Here is a 13,712-nt window from a genome sequence, read left to right on the forward strand (position 1 = left end):
AATCTGTAGTGACAAAATAGATCAGTGATTGTCCGGGGCTGGGGTTGGGGAGGGATTGACAGCAAAAGAGCAGGTAGGAACATTCTAGGGTGACAGATGGTGGGTGGGGTTACATGCATTTGTCAAAACTCATCAAACTATGTGCCTAAAATGGGTACTTTTGCTGTATGTCAATTATACCTCAATACGGTTTGATTTAGAAGAAAAGAAAGAGGTAGGAGCCAGAGGAGGTCAGTGGGCATGTGGCCGCCATATGGGTATAGAAGTTTCAGCAGCATCAGGAGGCAAGGAGACAAGCCTCCCAAAGGGTGCTCAGGGTTTGAGGGGCAGGGACCTATGTCAGCCCCAAGGAGTCCCCACATTCCCGGGGCAGGAAGAGGATGGGGACCAAGAGGAAATGTCCCAAAAGGATGGAGGAGAACCAGGTGATGCCTTGGATGCTGGGGAGAAGGAGCTTGTAGTTGGTGGGGGAGGTGGCAGTGGTTAGAAGAGGCCAGAGGAGCAGTGCAAGGTCTGGGCAAGAGGAGAAACCAACCATGAGGACCCCTGCTGTGGCTTCCCCAGAGATGCCTGCTTCCACGACGTCCCTTTGACAATCTCTGTTAGGCTACCCCAGGGCCCTATTCTAGCTAGCATCTAAGGGGCTGAGTGGCATTGAGTGAGCCCTGGGCACTGAGAGGCCCCGCGTGGGGANCCCTGCTGTGGCTTCCCCAGAGATGCCTGCTTCCACGACGTCCCTTTGACAATCTCTGTTAGGCTACCCCAGGGCCCTATTCTAGCTAGCATCTAAGGGGCTGAGTGGCATTGAGTGAGCCCTGGGCACTGAGAGGCCCCGCGTGGGGAATTGGACTGAACTCTGCAAGCAGAGGTGTCATCCCTGCAACCCTGGGACGCTGAATGGCTAAGGAGACCCACTGGAGTCTGTGCCCTTGAGGGCTTGGGCTGGCCTCCAGGATGGACACAGGCCCCCTCCACACTCCATAGAACTGCTAAATTTAGCCAGGCAGAGGAGGCTGTCCTGGGGCTGAGGGCTTGGCAGCACTGCCTTGTCTCCCTACAAGGTCTGGCCCAATACTGGAGCTGGCCACTCGGCCTTTGGGCTTATAAGGCAGGTCTGGCAGCTCTCAAGTGCTGGAGTCTTGGGGTGGGCTCTGGGCCAAACTCTCAGACTTTGGGGAGCCTTCTTTCTAGCCACTAGCAGAAATGGGAGCTATTTGGGCAAGGCACTCAATTTCTAGAGTGTCAGTTTCCCTATCTGTAAAATGGGGATCCAGTACCTACCTCATGGGGCTGTTTTTAAAAAAATCTGCTGAGTGTGAAAGTACTGTGTCCCCTGTAAACTCTGACCCCTGCCCTGCCCATCTCTGCCCCCACCCCAATGCCTGGAACAATCACAGGTGTCTGTTCCTGGGGATGCTGGAGTTGGGGCAAGGCAGGAAAACATAGGCCTGGATGGAAAGATGCATTTTAGAACCAATGAAAGGGCATTAATCCTATCAGCTTCCTGTCTTGCTCTGGCAAACTTATGAGCTAAAATAGAGATTTGTAATTGGGACGATAGACATAATTGCTTTTATTTCTTTTTATTTTGGGCATGCTTTGGATATGATAACCCCAAATGAGATAGTCCCCCCATGACAGACTGTTTTCTAAGTGTCAGGGTCAGAACCAAGGCTCTAACAGGAGCACAGGTGTACGCTCCAAGCAGGGGTGTCTGAGTAACTAAGGAGACCCATTGGAGCCTTGTGCTGAACCCCTTGAGGACCTGGCCTGGCCTTCAGGATGGGCATAGGCCCCCTCCGGGATCCACTGCCTGCTAAATTTAGCCAGGCAAAGGAAGCCATCTGTCCATTAGTCCATCTGTCTGTCAGCAAGCCTGGCTCCTCGGAAGTGATGATAAGAAAAGGGCAGATGCAGATTGGAGAACGACTGCCTGACTTCCTTCCCTCTCCTACCTCTCCTCTCCCCACTTCACCTAGTGTCTGCTACCCTCCTGAATGTCCAGGAATCATGGGTGGAGTGGGACACAAAGATGGCTCCTGTACAGTGCCAGCATAACCCCCACTCTTGATTGCAAGCAATTCATGTCCTGGGACCTGCTATTCCAAGAGCCACAGGATCACCTGGAAAGGGAATAGGCCCTTTTGTCTGGGATCAAGACCAGGCCAAGGGGACATGATACCCACAGGTTTGGTTCCCAACATCTTTGGATTTTTTCCTTAGAAAAGCCCAGGACATGGTTCTGGCCTGCCCCTCTTGAAGGTGATATTGGACAGACAGTTGGGCCTGAGATTGGTGAGGCTGATCTGTTTGAGAGGGGGGATTGGCCTAGGGTGCTGGAAGGGGCCATGGGCCTGCCCTCTGTGGGGGCCCTTGCTGCCCAGAAAACAGCTCTACTCAGACAGGCAGCTGGGATTTCCTGCCCTGGAGCCTGGCTCCCTGCCTAGAATAATTTCCCAACGAAAGGCCTGCCAGAGGAAGACTCCTATCAGCCTTCAGAGTGAGGCACCTTGGACTGCAGGGGAGTTCCCCACAGCCCTGGTGGACACCAAACCTCCACCTCCCTCTCCAGAGGAAGCCCCAAGGACACCTGGCCTGGATTGAAGGCCAGCAAGGTAGGCCTTCCTGCTTTAAGCTGAGGCCTCCAGTACCGTCCAGGGTGAGCTTGGGCAATTCATTTCTCTTTTCTTAGCTCATTTCTTCATCTGCAAAACAAAGCGTTAGGTCAGGGGAGGCCTCTAGCTCTAGGACTCCAAAAGCAAACATGAGACCTCTGTCCCACCCCCAGCCCCCTGCAGCCCTTGCATTCACACCCTGGGCTGTGGTTGAAGATAGGGGCTGCAGAAGGTCTGTACCTTAAGATCAATAGTGGCCTCAGGTTTTTGTCCTCAGTGTTGTTGGGACCCAACCCCCTGGGGCCTCTACCTATGAGGGAAATCTTATTATCATCCCCATTTCACAGGCAGCTAGTAGCAGAGCCAAGGATATTAACTGAGGCTGTCTGATGTCAGGCTTTCCCTGCTTTGTCTCAGGAGCCCTGTGGCAATCTATAACAGATGTGGCCCTTGAATCTTCTGGGCACCTGCCTCCCTCTGCTTGTTTTTGGGAGGTAGAGGTGTGGCTGGGACAGAAAGAATGATGGGAAAGGAGAGTTAAGCTATAGAAATGCCAGCCCAATGCTAAGGTCGACTGGGCACAGGCCAGGCTTGGACTCAGAGGGACAGGTGGTCTATAAGGAAGATGGTCTATAAGGACAGAGGTGGGGGTCCTGCTGCAGGCTCTGAAAGTATCAGACAGCTGATACTTACAGAAATGGCCCCGCTTCCTCTTCTGCTCTCCTGGCCACAAACTCCCCAGGGACTGAGCTTCCCACCTCGGGGCACAGGTAGAGTGGGGAGGATGTGTGGATATGGGTATGGGTCCCTGGTTTGGGGAATGCTTCAACCTGAGGCCATTCCACCCAAGCCGTGGCCCCGTTCTGTTCCACCAGGTTCATGGGGGGCTGACAGCTTTATCTTTGCCTTGTAACGGGTGGCCTGTGGTTTCCTGCCAACAGCTCCTGTTTCCGGAGGCTCAGCAGGGCCCAGGCGGAGCCAGAAGGAGCTGTGGGGCTGGGCCTGGGTGGCCCCACCAGCCCCGCCCCCATCTATCTTTGGGAATTTATTTGTCCACAGGCGCGGCCAGCCCACAGTCCATTGCCTGCCAGGGGCCAAGAGCTGCTCTAACCACCCAAGGACTCTATTTTTCAACCCAAGTGCCTTCAACTGACCCCTGACTCCTGACCTCTGGCCCCAGCTGCCCTGCCCTGCCCTGTCCTACCCTACCCTTCCTAACGGGCCAGGAAGCCCCTAGAAGCTCCACTGTAGACGTGGGCATTGACATCTGGCTCACCTCAAGAGCAAAGGCTGTGCAAGGGGCTCAGTCCTCAGGCCCCAGCCTGGCCCACCATGGCACAGCGGCTCCAGGATGAACTGGCTGCTTTCTTCTTTGAGTATGACACTCCCCGAATGGTGCTTGTGCGCAACAAGAAGGTGGGCGTCGTCTTCCGCCTGATCCAGCTCGTGGTTCTGGTCTACGTCATTGGGTGAGTCTGGGCCCCTACCTGCCACTCTCTTGCACCAGCTTCCAACCTGGGCCTTTCCTCCAGGCTCTGGGATGCCCCCATGACCCCAAGGAGCCCCTCTTTCTCTCCATCAGTTGTCATCCTCCCTAACGAACTGTAGTGCTATTCAGAAGGAATGGAAGCCTGCTAACTCACTGTCAGGACGGGGACGTTAAGGTAGAGAAGGGAAGTCCTGCCCCGAGTCGTATGGTGAACAACAGGCAAAGCCATTGGGTTCTAAGGAACTGACTCAATGGTGTCAATGTCAATGGTGTCTCAAGTGGTCAGTGGTGCTGGAGACCAGGGCCCCAGAAAACCACAACCAGAGTCCTTCTACTTCTGACCTCCTAGCCAAGCCAGGCCACTACTAAGAGACAGAGGCCACGTCCCCATTTTACAAGCCAAAGAGGGACAGGCCCTGTTCCCACCTGCCCTGCCTAAATTAGAGGCATCCTGAGATATTTGAAACCCCCAGAGCAAAGAAACTTTCAAGTTCAGAACACCTGTACCTTAATGGTGGCCTGTTGGGCAGAGGGTGAGGTCAGTTCAGGTCCCAGGGATGACTGCTCCTTTCTAGGCATTTTTTTTTTAAGATTTTATTTATTTATGTGACAGAGAGACAGCCAGCGAGAGAGGGAGCACAAGCAAGGGGGAGTAGGAGAGGAAGAAGCAGGCTCCCAGCGGAGGAGCCCGATGTGGGGCTCGATCCCGGAATGCCGGGATCACGCCCTGAGCCGAAGGCCAGATGCTTAACGACTGTGCTACCCAGGCGCCCCTCCTTTCTAGGCATCTTGAGACCTGTCCCACTGTCCCAGGAGTGCAGAGGCAGAAGCAAAGTGGTACCCCCCTGCAGTCTTGCTGTCCTGGGAGCCAAGATAGGCCTGGCAGTGACTTACACATATGTGTGCTTGTGTGAGTGCACATGGGCGTATGTGGTGTGTGTACGCATATGTGTCGTACCTAGATCTCTGTGTGGGTGCGTATGTTCTCCTGTGTCTGGGCATGCGCCTACTGGGGGTGGCTGCTGGGTATGTCCCTGTGGCTGGGTATCCACACGTACATGTCTGTGGCTGGGCACCTGATGTGTGTGCCCTGGGGCGGGGTGGGGGGAGTATCCTATCCACTCAGAGTGATACTACAGAGGGTTCTTGGAGGCCCCAGGGCCAATGAAGGACTTTCAGCTCCTGCTGAGGGGGCTTGGGGATGCACGGCAGAATCACTTTGCTCTGTGATTCTGAGGGCCCTGCGCCTCTGGTCTCCATGTCCCCATTTTTGCTGTGGGACCAAACCGGGACTGCTGACTAGAGCCCAGAGCAGGCTGACTAGGAGGCCAGACAGTGACCATGTCACTCTGGTCCCTCCAGGGCCTCTGATATCCAAAACAGCCTTCCCTCTACCCCGTCTGGCCCCCAAGGCCTCAGAGCTGCTCAGGTGGAGTCAAAGCCGGGACCTAGCCCTGTGACATCTTTCGGCCTCTGCCTCCCTCCTGTTCACAGACCGATTTGACATCTGCAGTGTCATCTGAGCTTGTGAGGAAAACTGAGGACCAGAAAGGAATAGTGGGACTTGCAGGTCACATAGCAAGTCCCAGCTAGAACTGAGGACCCTCGATCCCCAGGACTCAACACTGCCTTCTCCTTTCCCACCTCACAACGGCTCTGAGAACATTGTAATGGGGCACTGATGCTGTGATACCAGGCACAGGGTGGGCCTAAAATCTCACCATTAACTGCGCTCCTGACCCTCCAGGGAAAAGAGAGATTGCCTGCCCAGGCCTAGCCCATCCTTCTCCAGGAGAGGCTGGGAGAATGTTGTCCTCACTGTGGCCCCTATTGCTCCTTATTTCTGCTTTCAGGTCAGCAGTGGGAGCAGCGCCAGGGCCCTCTTGTGTGTTGGTCACAGACTGTCAGAGGGAAAGCCACGGTCCTCTCACCCCACTCCCAGCTATACCATATGCCCCAAGCCAACATCGGGTCGTGAGCACATACCTCTAGGAACAGAGACCCGCCTACCTCTCTCCTTGCTTTCCTCCCTCCCAAGGACAGTCTACTCAGTTTCCAAATGGATGCGGCCTCCTCAGTTTGGGTGAGGCTCAGGAATGCTGGGTGATTTAGTCTGAATCTCACAACCAGAAAGAGGCTAAACCAGATTTGAATCCAGCTGCATGGATTCAAAGTTGGCTTTAATATCCTGGAAAGGAAACATTCTCAGAGAGGGCACTGACTTGCCGAAGTCATATAGCAGAGAGTGGAAGGCAGGGTCCCCCACAACACCCACCCCTCACAACCCTACCCTTAAGCCCAGACTTCCTGTTCCAACTGAAATTCCTGCTATCTCTAGCACCCTCGTCTGGCCACTGCCCACTGCTTTGCTGACCGCTCAGCGGCAGACAAAAACCAGCCTGGACTTGGTCTTCCCAACTGTTCCACGAAATAAGGTTGGGAGGAACCCTCTAAAGATGTTGTATGCAGGCTCGTTTCTGAGGAGGGATGCCTTTCTTTAATTAGCCTCCTTCACAAGGCCCCTGTCTGTCTGAATGCCTGGTCCTGTGGGTGCTACAGGGTACAAAGGGGAGCATGGGAGAAGAGCCAGACTCCCACATTCCAGAGACAGAGGCACAAACAAGATGGAGGATGGGCAGACACAAAGACAGAACTGGACCGAGGGATAGACATCAGAGCACAACCATTCCGATGAAGAGAGAGGTGCTGAGACTGAGAGATGGTGAATTACTAAGACAGAGGCAGAGAGGCTGAGATGTTGAGAACCCAAGCAGACTCTGAGAAGGCAAACTGAGGTTGTATTCTCTATCAGCAAGTGGGCCTGAGGCCCTGGTGGGCTGAGCTAAGATCTCACTCTTTTTGTATCAAATTAAAATGGTTAATTTGCAGTTAGAACTGTCTCCTGGGAGGTGATGAGCTCTCTGTAACTCAGTATACAGGCAGTGGGCTGTCATCCATGACCAAGTAGGCCCAAACAAGGAGTGTATGGGATATGTCCCTGCCTGGAGGGCTCTGGTTTGGAGAGGACAGAGGTCTGGCTGCAGTACACAGGAGGGTCCCAATGGGATTTGTGAATGCTGCTTGGTAAGTGGAGCCTGGGAAGCTTCCTAGAAGAGATGACAGAGTGGTGGAACCAGCCGTGAGCAAAAAAGCCTGGGGTCTATAAGCCAGGCAAATCTGCTCTTGGCTTTCCCTTTGTGTCCCCCTCCCCCGCCCCATCTACCTCCACACAGAGCGCTTGAGAAGTTCACATGCTTCTGAGATTTTCAAATGGATCCTGGAACATACCAATCAGGGATAAGGATAGATACAAATTATTGCTGGGAAAAATGCATCCAGGGACATTTCTACAGCATCTTCTCTGTGCCTATTGCTGTGCTGGGATCCATGGGACAGAGGTGGGGTACCGGGTGGGCAAAGGAAGAGTAAGGAATGGAGGATGAGTTAGCTAGGACTCCTTTGGTTCCTAGAGAAGAGTGGGGCTCTCAAGTGGTTTATGTAACTGAAAAAAAATCGATGCAGGCCTTAGGCCTGGCTGGATCCTCCGTGATGAGGACACAGGAAGAGCAAGTTGTGCAGGGAGATGGGGAATTCAGGTTGGTCCCATTTCGGTTCTCCAAAGAAGCTAGCCAGGATTTTCTCCTCTTCCCAGCTCTGCTATCCTTTGGGCTTCATTCTTAGGCAGTCTTTCTGTCCTCATAGTGGCAAAATGGCAGCTCCAGCCTGACATCTCACCAGCTTAGCCATCTCTAGGGCATAAGACTGTCTCCTTTTCCAGAGTTCCAGCAAAAGTCCCAGATCCAACTCTTACTGGCAGGGGTCAGGTCAAGTGCCTACCACAAAACCAATTGTTATTGGCAAGGAAATGAAAAACCCTGGTTGGTAGAGTCTCGTGTGCCTACCTGGTCCAGGCACTCCTGCTGGAAAGCAGGGTATGATCAAAGGCCCTGGGGCAGGAAAGGAACAGTAAAAGAGTAACTAAGGTTAGGCTGTGGAGCATGAAAGGACCTCAAGGGAACGGAGGTGGAGGGGTGAGCACAGCCACTGATTCAGGCCTCTGAATGCCAGGCTGAGGAACATGGGCTTTCTCCTATAGGTCGTGGGGAGCCATAGAAGAATGTCTAGCAGGGGAAGCCCCAGGGCAGGCAGGGGATGGGGTGGGGGTGGAGGCCAGAGGCAGGGCACTATGAAGAGGCAGCAGTGATAAGAGGAGAGGAGGAGGTCATGCCAAGGCAGGAGCAGTGAGCATGGAGGACAGAAGTAATCACCCTGGTGGGCCCCACACCGGAGAGGTATGTGTGGAGGGGGTGTCCGCTGCTTACTTTCTGCCCATCGTCTCTGCAGCAGGCCAGGGGCCCGGCACAGCCAGAGTTTTTGACTTCTCAAGAGCAGTGAGAAATTGGAATTTATGAGCAAAAGGAACCTCTTGGTATTTAGAGGTTGGTGACTCATTAAAAAATTTTTTAAACACGAATTGTCAGCCTAACTTATCTGCAGACAACATGTAGATTAACCTCCAAACACTGAGTGTGGGCCCCAGCTCTAAACTCAATCCCTCCCAGGCCTGGAGTCTGGCCTTGCCCCTCCCCAGTGCTGCTCTGCACCATAGCAGGCGCCTGGTCTGGTTGCCTGCTGCCCGAGGTTGCACTGTGTGTCCCTACCAGCCACAACATATCGTCCCATCCCCACGCCAGAGTTCCTTCCCCTGGCATGTGTCCTGGCTCCTCTCACATCTCAGCCTCCCACAGCAAAACCCCTTTGGGTCCTTAGATGAAATCCAAAAGGACAGAGGGGCCCAAAGAATGTGGGGATAATGGAGGATGAGGGTGTGAGGACGATGCCCAGGCTTTGAGGAGGATGGGGTAGGTATGATGCCGTCCTCCAAGATGAGGGCAACAGAGGGGCAAGTTCTGTGGGGAACAGGAGGCATTAAGGTTAGCCCCACTGAATTTTTGTTTTGAGATATTAGTCAAATGCCATAACGTTCGCCCTTTAGGAATATACAAGTCAGCGGTTTTTCATATCATCACAAAGTTGTGCCACCGTCACCACTGCCTAGTCTACAACATGCTCACTACTCCAGAAAGAAACTCTACTCCTTAGCAATAACTCCCCATTCTTTCTCTCCACAGCCTACTTTGCCTACTCTGGACATTTCATAGAAATAAAATCACATGCGGCCTTTCGTGTCTGGCTTCTTTCACTTAGTGTATTTGTAAGGACCATCTATGTTGGTTATAACGTGTATCAGTAGTTCATTCCTTTTTATGGCTGAATGCTATTTCATTGTATGGATATGTGACATTTGATTTATCTGTTCATTGGCAGATAGTCATTTGGGATGTTTCCACTTTTGCTTCCTAAGTATAATGTTGCTGTGAAGACTTGTGTACAAGTTTTTGTGTGGATGTGTTTTCAGTTCTGTTGGGTACATACCCAGAAGTAGAATTGCTGAATCGATCGGTGACCCCACATTTAACTTTTTGAGGAATCACCAGGTTTTGCAAGGGTTTGAGTTGAGTTTGAGGTACCTGTGTGATGTCTGGGGCGAGGGGCTAGAGGAGGGAGAAGGAATGGGTGTCACAAAGCGTTGGGTCATATAGACATGTATGGAAGATTCTTGAGCGCAGAATTTTGGTTGGCTTTGTTCACTTCTGTTTTTTTAGTGCCTAGAACACTGCTTGGCACACAATAAGGGCTCCATCAATAAATATTTGTTGAATCACTAAATGAATGTGTGGAATTAGATCTCCAGGGAAAGTGCAGAAGTGGAGATAAAAATCTGGGACGTGATGTATCGGTGACAGCTTACATAAGGTTCTGCCTGGGCAGAAAATAGAAGCCAGGGTGATGGGGACAGGTGGACATATAAAGAGGAATTACTGACTCAAGACAGTGAAAATAAGAGGATTATTTATTATGTGCCTACTGCATGCTAACTTCCTTAATGAGAACTCATGAGAAATCCCGTAGTCACCTAGACTTGCTTTCTTCCTGCGCCCAGCCCACAGTTCAATACATGGGAAGGCCTTGCTCATATTTGTTGAATGAAAAGCAGTATTTTTAAGGTAAGTGCCATCACATCTGATTTACTGAGAAAGCCAGGACTCAGAGAGGTTTTGTCTTTAGTCTGGTGAGGCTAAAGTCACACAGCTGGTGAGTGGCAGTGCTGATACCTGAATCATGGCTTCTGTTACATATTGGGGGCCACACTCTCGGCCACCCCACTATGTGGAGGGTTTCAGAACATGGAGCAGCTCCCCATCATCCCCAACAGCTCCTCTGAGCTTGGGCATGGAGTCAGGATCCTCCCTGGACTAAGGAGGCTGAGGAGGGTAGGGGTAGGTGATGCCCCCAGTCTCCCTGATAAGGCTGGAAGTTCTGAGGACTTGAAGCTTTTGTCATGCCTTGCCTGGTGCCATCTAGGACCTGCAGGGGGCAGCAGTGACTATGCTTAGGCTTGGGAGGGGTGCCTCCTGGGCCAGGCTTGGTGGGGGGGGGCTGGAGAAGATGAACTGGGGACCATGGGAGGGAAGAGGAAGACCTGGGTGGGCTGACTTCCTAGGGCCTGGGGCAGGGAGACAGCCCCCAGAGAGTTAGCACTGACTCTGGGACTAAGATGCCCAGAGAATTGCTACGAGGCTTGAGCTCTGGATCACAGGAGAGGGGCTTTGAGTTCTGCTTGGGCAGTCAGATTTGTTCGTGTGCTCACAGATTTCCCCCAGAGATACACAGCTCACAGATTTCCCCCAGAGATACACAGCTACACACTCTGATGGGTACCACAAATGGACACATACACCCAAACACACAGTTACACTGAATCTCCATGCAGTCTTTCCTGAAGGAAATGGACCATACCCAGGACTCTCAGTTGTAAGCAACAGAAACCAAACCCAAACTGACTTAAATAAGGGAAAGAATTTATTAGCTCATGTAACAGAAAATTCCAGAAGTAAATTTTTTTTTAAAGATTTTATTTATTTATTCGACAGAGATAGAGACAACCAGCGAGAGAGGGAACACAAGCAGGGGGAGTGGGAGAGGAAGAAGCAGGCTCATAGCGGAGGAGCCTGATGTGGGGTTCGATCCCATAACGTCGGGATCATGCCCTGAGCCGAAGGCAGACACTTAACTGCTATGCCACCCAGGAGCCCCCAGAAGTCGATTTTTTTAACATGCTTCAGGCATGGCTAGATCCAGGTGCTCAACCATTGTCAGGAGGCTGCCCTCTTCCATCTCCTGGCCTAACTTTCCTGAAAGTTGGCTTCATTCTCAGACTTTCTCTCTCTGTGAGGTAGCAGAATGACTAATCATAGTTTTGGTCTTATGGCTACCTTGCTTAGCTATCTAACAGAAAGGATGTCTCTTTCCCAGTAACTTCCAGAGAAGTCCTAGCCTCATTGTTGAAGCTCCCTAGGTTGTGTGCCCATCTTTAGACCTATCACTGGGCTGTGCTAGCACTGTTGCTAGGGCAACGGAACATTGATTGGCAAGTCTTGGTCATGTGCCCCACCCTCCCTACACCCAAGGCTAGGAGGGAGGTCAATGTCACTGACCCTTCCAGACAGAAAGTGGAGAACCCAAAGGAATAGGGGTTCTTCATGCTAGGAAGGGAAGGCCAGAATTTCCCAAGAAAGCTGGGAGGCCTCCAGCATGAGTCACTCCAATGGGCCTCAACTGGGGCCATATTATGCAAGCCCTTTTGAGGGTCACTTGCCCCCTCTATTTCCCTTCCAGTCCCCCTTGCCAGGAGCTCCCAGCATGGCTGAGATAATCACAGCTAATATCTATGTAGTGCTTAGTGCATGCTGGTCCCCATTCTAAGTGATTTGCATGCAGTAAATCACAGCAAGTACGATTAGTACTATTATTGTTATTCTCATACAGATGAGGCAGAGACAGACCGAACAGTTTATCCAAAATCACACAGCCCGTGAGTAGTGTAGCTGGGACTGCCCAATCCATCCTCTAGGGCACCAAAGACCAGGTTCTCAGCCATCATGCTCTACTAGTTCTCAGTGGAAGAACCTCAGGCAGGAAGGAGCAGTCTGGGCCTGAGGATTGTGGTCCAAGAAGCTTGGCCTCTAGGCCCCAGCAAATCCTGCTCTCGGAAAAGGATCTGAAAGAGTCCTGCAGCGGATCCCCTCTCTGGGAATTAGTATTTTCCTAGTAAGAAGAAGGGTGGAACTTCAGGTACAGGCCAGCCCGGGGAAGCGGGCGAGGCTCTTCTGCCCCCAGCCCAAGATGTAGCTTTAGGAGCAGAGAACGGCTCAGAGATGCATCTGGAGAAGGGAAGGGAAAGTAGTTGACATGTCTAGCTGGTGCCAGAAAGGGCAGCAGCCCACATAGCCTCATGCCATCTTTGAATGGCCTGGCCCAGCTCTGACTCCTTTAACCCCCAAAACACCCCACAGGTGGGTTTTTGTCTACGAGAAGGGCTATCAGACCTCAAGTGGCCTCATCAGCAGCGTGTCTGTGAAACTCAAGGGTCTGGCCGTGACACAGCTCCCAGGTCTGGGCTCCCAGGTCTGGGATGTAGCTGACTACGTCTTCCCAGCCCAGGTGAGCTGACTCAGGGGTACACCTTCCCCCACGGGGCCTGGCTCAGAGTGGGGATTGGGCTCTGTCCAATCTCCCTATTGGACTACTCTAGCTCCTATCTCCCTCTGGGCCTCAGCTTCCCTAACTGTGAATGAGGGGCAAAAACACGTTGTAATATCATCCCATTCTGACATCACGGGGTACGGAGGCTGCTGGGTATCTTGTAGATTCTAGGGGCTTGTTGGGGCAATGTTGTGCTCTTGGGGATGTTCTCCCAACGCAGAGCCCTGCCCTTCCCTCCCCTACTCCTCACTTCCAGGGGGACAGCTCCTTCGTGATCATGACCAATTTCATTGTGACTCCGCACCAGGCTCAAGGCTACTGTGCAGAGGTGAGGACTGCTACCCATCCCCTCTCCCCACTTCCTGGACACAGGGGAAAATAATGTGGAAGAGGGAGTCCCCTTGAGCATTGAAGATAGGCTTTCTCAGGGGAATGCGATGGTGGAATTTTAGGCATAGATTCACGCAAAGTAACAGTCCTCTATTGGCAGTGCTGAGACTTGCCTCCCAGCTGTGTGTCAGGCAAGATGCTGAGCCTCGGTGCCCACCCAATCCCCAAGCCCTAACGTCTCTGCTCCCTGCCAGGTGACACTGGCAATAGCACAGCTGGGCCTGAGCCCAGAAGGGTCCTGGGAGGGGACTGGGGGAAGGAAGCTATAAGCAAAGGTCACCCCAAAGCTGCTAAGACTGCCTCATGACTTCCCTAGGGCCCTGGGGATGGGAGGAGCTCTCCTTAGGACACTACCCAAGGGGCCTGGGATCAGCAACTCTCCCTTCCCCTAGCACCCAGAAGGGGGTACATGCACAAATGACAGTGGCTGCACTCCAGGGAAGGCAGAAAGGAAGGCCCAAGGTAAGGTTGGCCTCCTCCCATCCCCCTGCACAGTCCCTGTTCATCACCAGGCTTCCTCCACCGGGAAGTCCTTCCTGCTCTCTCCCTTCCAGCCATCCTAGCCTTGGCCTGCCCTGTACCCAGCCACATTTCTGTCCTCAGGCTTCTGC

General features: G+C 52.6%; 1 protein-coding gene across 4 annotated transcripts in view; it reads left to right on the forward strand.

The window, feature by feature from the left end:
- The first annotated feature begins 716 nt into the window (after nt 1-716).
- Nucleotides 717-13,712, forward strand: part of P2RX1 (purinergic receptor P2X 1) — a 29,311-nt gene continuing 16,315 nt past the window's right edge. For 3 of the 4 annotated variants that reach the window (XR_004619704.1, XR_004619703.1, XM_034640866.1), the window contains exons 1-4: nt 717-4,084; nt 12,522-12,669; nt 12,968-13,039; nt 13,494-13,563. Coding sequence is in view for 2 of the 4 variants with exons in the window: in XM_034640866.1 (XP_034496757.1) it covers nt 3,948-4,084; nt 12,522-12,669; nt 12,968-13,039; nt 13,494-13,563 (427 nt within the window). In the remaining 2 variants the exon portion in view is untranslated. The remainder of the gene's footprint in view (nt 4,085-12,521; nt 12,670-12,967; nt 13,040-13,493; nt 13,564-13,712) is intronic. The other variant, XM_034640865.1, reaches the window with a different exon arrangement.

The sequence above is a fragment of the Ailuropoda melanoleuca genome, chromosome 13 (assembly GCF_002007445.2).
Source record: "Ailuropoda melanoleuca isolate Jingjing chromosome 13, ASM200744v2, whole genome shotgun sequence".
In the NCBI taxonomy this organism is placed as follows: Eukaryota; Metazoa; Chordata; class Mammalia; order Carnivora; family Ursidae; genus Ailuropoda; species Ailuropoda melanoleuca.